General features: G+C 39.1%; 1 protein-coding gene and 1 pseudogene across 1 annotated transcript; both read left to right on the forward strand.

Annotated features, from left to right (window-relative positions):
* Positions 1-647: 647 nt before the first annotated feature.
* Positions 648-2,986, forward strand: LOC119014097 (methionine-R-sulfoxide reductase B1-A-like). Its single transcript, XM_037089017.1, has 4 exons — positions 648-805; positions 1,434-1,576; positions 1,766-1,880; positions 2,359-2,986. The coding sequence occupies exons 1-4, from the start codon at positions 751-753 to the stop codon at positions 2,376-2,378; spliced, it is 333 nt and encodes a 110-aa protein (XP_036944912.1). The 5' UTR covers positions 648-750; the 3' UTR covers positions 2,379-2,986.
* A 417-nt stretch (positions 2,987-3,403) lies between these two features.
* Positions 3,404-5,261, forward strand: LOC119014099 (annotated as a pseudogene).
* Positions 5,262-6,000: the final 739 nt, after the last annotated feature.

Raw genomic sequence — 6,000 nt, forward strand, 5'->3', positions numbered from 1 at the left:
TCATTTTGGATGTGAAAGGGCATCAAATTGATGTGGATCATTTACTGAGCAGATGAGGAAGTGTTATTTAAACCGGAGCCTGAATGATATATCAGTCAGTCAATATTATCAGCTGGTATTGGCCTATTAGAGATGTTGCTTCATATGTGCAGATGTGAAAAGTTTGTTTGATTGTTTTGTTGTGTGTTTTATTACAGAACACATCACAGTGAAAGATGTTTGAGGTCATTTGTGATAATTCAGTTCCCTGTGACATTTATTGTTTAGGTGTTTCAGAGCACTCATGTCATTTAGGACAATTAAGAAGACTGTTGAACTGTAAAGTCTTTGGCAACCACACTGAAAGGGGTTCATTGAAAAAAATAAATAAATACAAAATAATATATATATATATATATATATATATATATATATATATATATATATATATATATATATGTGTGTGTGTGTGTGTGTGCTAAATTAAAAGACGCATGAATGAAGTGTTATATTATAATGTATTATAGTTACCTTAAGTTTTAGTAATTTAATTAAATATATAACCATTAAGTTGATAATAGCCATAAAGAATGTCTAAATGTATCAATCATGTCTGAAGACGGTGAGTCAGTTTAAAGTTCTCTGGTTTTATTCTGAAGGCCAGACAGTCGAACCGGAAGTGTTGCTCTCAGCTCAGCAGCGGACCATTTGTGTCGCTCGGAGTCCGAAGCTGCTGAAGCCGAAGGTAAACACACCGTCCTGAAAACTGAGATGTCGTTTTGTAGTTTCTTCGGTGGGGAGGTCTTCAAAAACCACTTTAAACCAGGTACGTTCATGACTTTATTGTCTCATACGTTATTTAAAAACTTCTGCATAACGGGGGGTGGTGTTTAGAGACTGCTGACTTCACCTTAACTAGTTAGCTAGCCACTGTTAGCTAACCATTCATTGTAGGGTTAAATAACTTTACAAACATCGTGTATATCGGACCAGATGGTCCACGTCGTTCCCTGTGGGCTGATTTTACTGACAAACTGTTGGCGCTGTCGGCACTGGTCACACGGTGAGATATTTCTACTGATGGGCTTAAATAATTAACAAACACTGTTACCTAACTTAGAGAGGTTTTGTAACCCATGCTCAGGTTACACAATAACTCTTATCGCGGAACAAAACAAATGCAAATGAAAAAAAACAAACAAATTCAAACTTCAACTTCAACTTAAAGTACTCAGCCATAAACAAACATTACAACATGATGTATAAAAATAATTAGTTGAATATAGACAGTTATTAAAAATCATACTAATAGCACGTTATGAAAAACTGATGTTTGATCACAACTTTAAATTACTAAAATTTGCCAACCCATTACAACTAGCTGTTCCATTAAAGTAGTGACTTCTTCATGTTGTACTCCGTGTAACCATCATCTCCCATCCATTACTCCTCAGGGATTTATGTGTGTTCCAAGTGTGACCACGAGCTGTTCTCCAGCCGGTCAAAGTATGAGCACTCCTCTCCCTGGCCAGCCTTCACAGAGACCATCCATGAGGACAGCGTGTCCAAACATAAGGAGAGAGCTGGGGCATATAAGGTACAGTTCAAGGAAAAGACTTTCATATTCAGTGTGAACAATTGAAAAACACTTGTAAGTAAGTTATGAGCTGTGTGTAAACTACTTTTAACCCCTTAAAAAAACAACTGAAGGACTTAAATGCATGCTCTGTTGATGGCCCTGAGGAAATGCTCAAAATCCTCATTCAGATGTTTCATGTTTTTCCAGGTACGATGTGGGAAATGTGGAAATGGACTTGGACATGAGTTCATCAATGATGGACCCGCCAAAGGCCTGTCTCGCTTCTGAATATTCAGCGACTCACTGAAGTTCGTCCCTAAAGGTAAGACAGGTCTAATTATATCACACAACTTGCTATTTTGGCACTAGTTTTGCACATGTGCAAATTTTACAACAGGTCTACCTAACATGTACACCTAGACTGAAAGATCTGCAAGGCCAGTATATCAGATAATTGAACGCTACTGCAGATGTATGAAGGCGTATTTACATATTTACTGGCTAACAAGAAATTGCAGTAAATGCCAAAGATATGATCATATCTTGGTCACAAGTCTTAAAGAAATAAACCAAGATGAATATTAAAAATATTTGTTTATGTTGTGAGTTAACGACTGTTGGTCCACATATTGGTATGTATTTTTTTGAAACGTTTAACATTGACTTTCAGACCATCCCCTGTAATTTCACTGTGATTCTGAGCAAACTGATTCAGACACTTTGGCTCAAATGTAAGACATTGTGCATGGCTCTGCACTAACACAACCCCACACCTCATCGTCTCTCTCTCCTCTCCACAGATAAGGTTGATGGACAGTAAAGTGAGCCATTAGAGAGAAGTGCTGCTGGACTTTCCTCTGTGCTGCTGAAGGTGCGGACAGTAGATGAAGAGCACTGGGATAAAGCCTGATCTGGGAGCACCAGGGCTCTGATGAACGATGGCCTCACTGTACAACAAGAACAGAGGACTGTTCTCAACACCTTTTATTATGCAATCAACGTCAACATCTGCAGGATAGCATCACTGATTACACAATCACCACCGATTAGTTTGACGTTTATTGAGATTTATTTATAATGTTTGAGATTGTCTAATGGGGAGAATCTAAATGGGGAGAATCAACCTCTATCTGCTGTTTCCTACTGAGAGACTAAAGTGTTTGTTCATTCACCTTCACTGTTTGGCTGGTAGTTCTTTCTGCTGTCCCCAAACTGTCAAAGTAAAGAAGCAAGTGTAGCAGTCTGTTAGAAGATTACGTTTGACACTTTGACATTTCATTCATCGACTGTGGCCTTTACCTGCAGTGTTTGGTGTGCTAGATACAGGAAACGTGTAACAATGCATTATATTTTCACACTTTTGACAGGCTTTCTGTGAGTGGAACATACTAACTGATATGAAATAAATATATTTTAAATGAAAGTGACACCGTGCTTTAATAACGAGTTGATGTCTATGTTCTTGTTCTAAATGTTGAAGTCACTCTTTCTTCTGATAGAGTCATTTTAGTTATTTATATATAATCTAATATCACACTAAAGAGTCTGTAATGTTCTGGACTGAACTGGATGAAGCCAGATGGCTGTAAAAACTAGTTCTGTCCCTTTACGAGGAAATGTAACGTGAAACTTATTTCCTGGTGAGGAGGTAAAACCACATCCCGGTCTTTCATTTTCTTAGCACAGTTGTATAATTATTTTGAAATGTTTATTATATAATATACTACAATACGAATTGATGACAAATGTTATTTTGACGTTTAAAAACACGTTTATGGTTGACTGAACGCTCGACATTGACACTGCCACTCCGTCATGTTAGTGCTGCCATCAAGTGGAATCAATGAGAGTTTATTCTGAGCCAACACATGGAGGACGGAGGTGTTGACACTTGATCCGGCCATGCAGGTCTATTCCAGTCCAAGCTGTGCGACTCTCTCTGTAAACAACCAAAGTTTCCTTTGGTTTAAGGAAATTAAAATGGACGAAATGTCATATTGCTCCTTCTCTGGCGGAGAAGAGTATAAGAATCACTTCCAACCTGGTGAGTAGTGAAGTAGCACTTAGTGAGGCGTGAAAGTAAAAGGTCATGGATCTCTGTCTGCCCATTCATTGATACTTTTCCCCCTCTCAGGTATATATGTGTGTTCTGAATGTGGACATGAGTTATTTTCCAGCACGTCAAAGTTCGAGCACTCTACTCCTTGGCCGGCCTTCTCACAGACAATCCATGAGGACAGTGTCTCCAAATACCCTGAAGCATGGGGACCCTTAAAGGTAGATCACAGTTTTCCAAGTTGCCAGACACAATTGGTTGACTTGCACTTAAAAAAAGTTGTTTGAACGTGTCACACATGTAGTGACACTTATTAATAATGTGATCCATGAGTACAGATCTTTAATGTGAACCGCCTGTATTCAAATTGATTCAAAAAGGTTTGTTGTGGGAAGTGTGGCAATGGACTGGGCCATGAGTTCTTGTACGATGGACCGAGAGAAGGGCTATCACGCTTCTGAATATTCAGCAGCTCGCTGACGTTCATCCCCAAAGGTGAGTGGTTTCTATCTTTCACATGAATATACATACATGATGTGTGCGGTTACAATATTTATCATTTGCTTTTAACCACACACACCTATTGTTACCTTGCACTGTTTACTTCACGCGTTGACCTTTGACCTCATGTTTTGTTAATGACTCAAGCACTGTGAGCCATGACCGGATCTGAGCGTGCAGTGTTTTGGTTACTTTTGATAGCTCAGCTGACTTTCGGGAAACTGTAGGCACAAAAACAGTTTTTGTCTCAGGACATTTAATCAGTTCTACGGAGGTATTTGAGATACTTTCAAGGCCGTTTGGCTGCCTGGACTTGTTCATGAAACCTCCCTTACTGAATATGATCTCTGTGTACTATAAACTGTGACTTCCTCTGAGGCTGTGGGTGAGTCTCACCCAGCATTACCTGTTGTTAAGTTCTGACCTTTCAGCTGAAACGGACAGATTCTGTGCACTTACAGTACTTTATTATTGTACCACTTTATTAAATTGCACAAGCTTTTGGGATTCATCTTATATTTGTTCACTTCCACCAAATCATGCACGTCAAATCACTTCACAATTTACATAGATTGCAACTTTATCATCTGACTTTAACCCAAGCTTTGTTTTTCTGGCTACAGAAGAGGCTGATGGACAGAAAAAGTGAGCTTTGAAAGAAGAGAAGTTTTACTGCTGCTGAAGGTGGGGACAGTGGATGAAGTGCTCCCGGACAAAATCCTGATGGAGATCTGGGGCTCTGATGGACGTTGGCTTCACTGGGCAGCAAGAACAGGCCGGTCTCACCCTCTTTTTTGTTTTGTTTTTTTTAAACCAAGAGCATAAAGTGAGGGTTTTTTTTTTTTTTTCCAACTTTACGTGCCCAGGAACACACCTAGGGGCAAGCTGAAATCTCAAGGCACAACTTTAAGTATATCTGTGCAAAAAAGCCTCTGTAACACTTGTTACTTTGTCACTCTGTACATATTGACCTTTATGTGCTAATACCATAAAAAGCAGCAATGCATGCATTTAAACCAGTTCCACTTTCTCCTCCTTTACACCAGCTTCAGAGCCACTGATGTGTTAAACTCTTAATACTTTATATATAGACTCGAACCCTGTTTTGGAAAATGAATGTACTGATACAGGACATTAAAAAAACATTCATTACTTGTTGTATGATTGTATATTGCACTATCCAAGGTCCACGGCACACCATCTGGGAACCACTGATACAGAGACTCACACAACAGCAACGTATACAACTGTACGGCAACTGTACATAACTACTGTAGTAGTATACATAACACCCTGGGAAAAAGTATAAGACAGTTTTATTGACCTCTGGGTCTGTATATATGTAATATATGAAAATTATGTTGAACAAGCAAGACTTCATGTTTCGTCAAAGGTGTAATGGCACTCCTCCGTCAATTGGTGGTGCTATGTGCCCTGAAAAAAAAAAACTTAAATGAACTGTAATTATAACTCACCCAGTGCATCACTGTTGGCAGGCTGGTAGTTTGCTCTCTGTGCAACAAGAAGGGGTAATAATTACTGTGATTTACGAGTACAAACATCTCTCTGAAGAACATGGTGAAGCAAGTGAAGCACAGAAGAATATCCTGTCTGAGCAAAAGTCTTTTTTCTTTTACTGATGATGTGATTTAATTGCAACCAGTCTTCCCCCTTGAGTCAAATGTACTTGAGCAACTGTAGAATATTCGTTTGAAAGGCAAAAAACTGTGTCCACTGGTTGTTAAAGTCCACTGATGAAGAGCACAGTGACAGATCCCCTCTTCCCTGTTTTTGGGAAGTACATCCTAAAGTTAACTTGGTACCTACAATGGGTAAAACTCACACCTGAGAGGGCTCTGTGTTTCCCCTACCCCAAACTCCTCTA

Source organism: Acanthopagrus latus, chromosome 23 (assembly GCF_904848185.1).
Source record: "Acanthopagrus latus isolate v.2019 chromosome 23, fAcaLat1.1, whole genome shotgun sequence".
NCBI lineage: Eukaryota > Metazoa > Chordata > Actinopteri > Spariformes > Sparidae > Acanthopagrus > Acanthopagrus latus.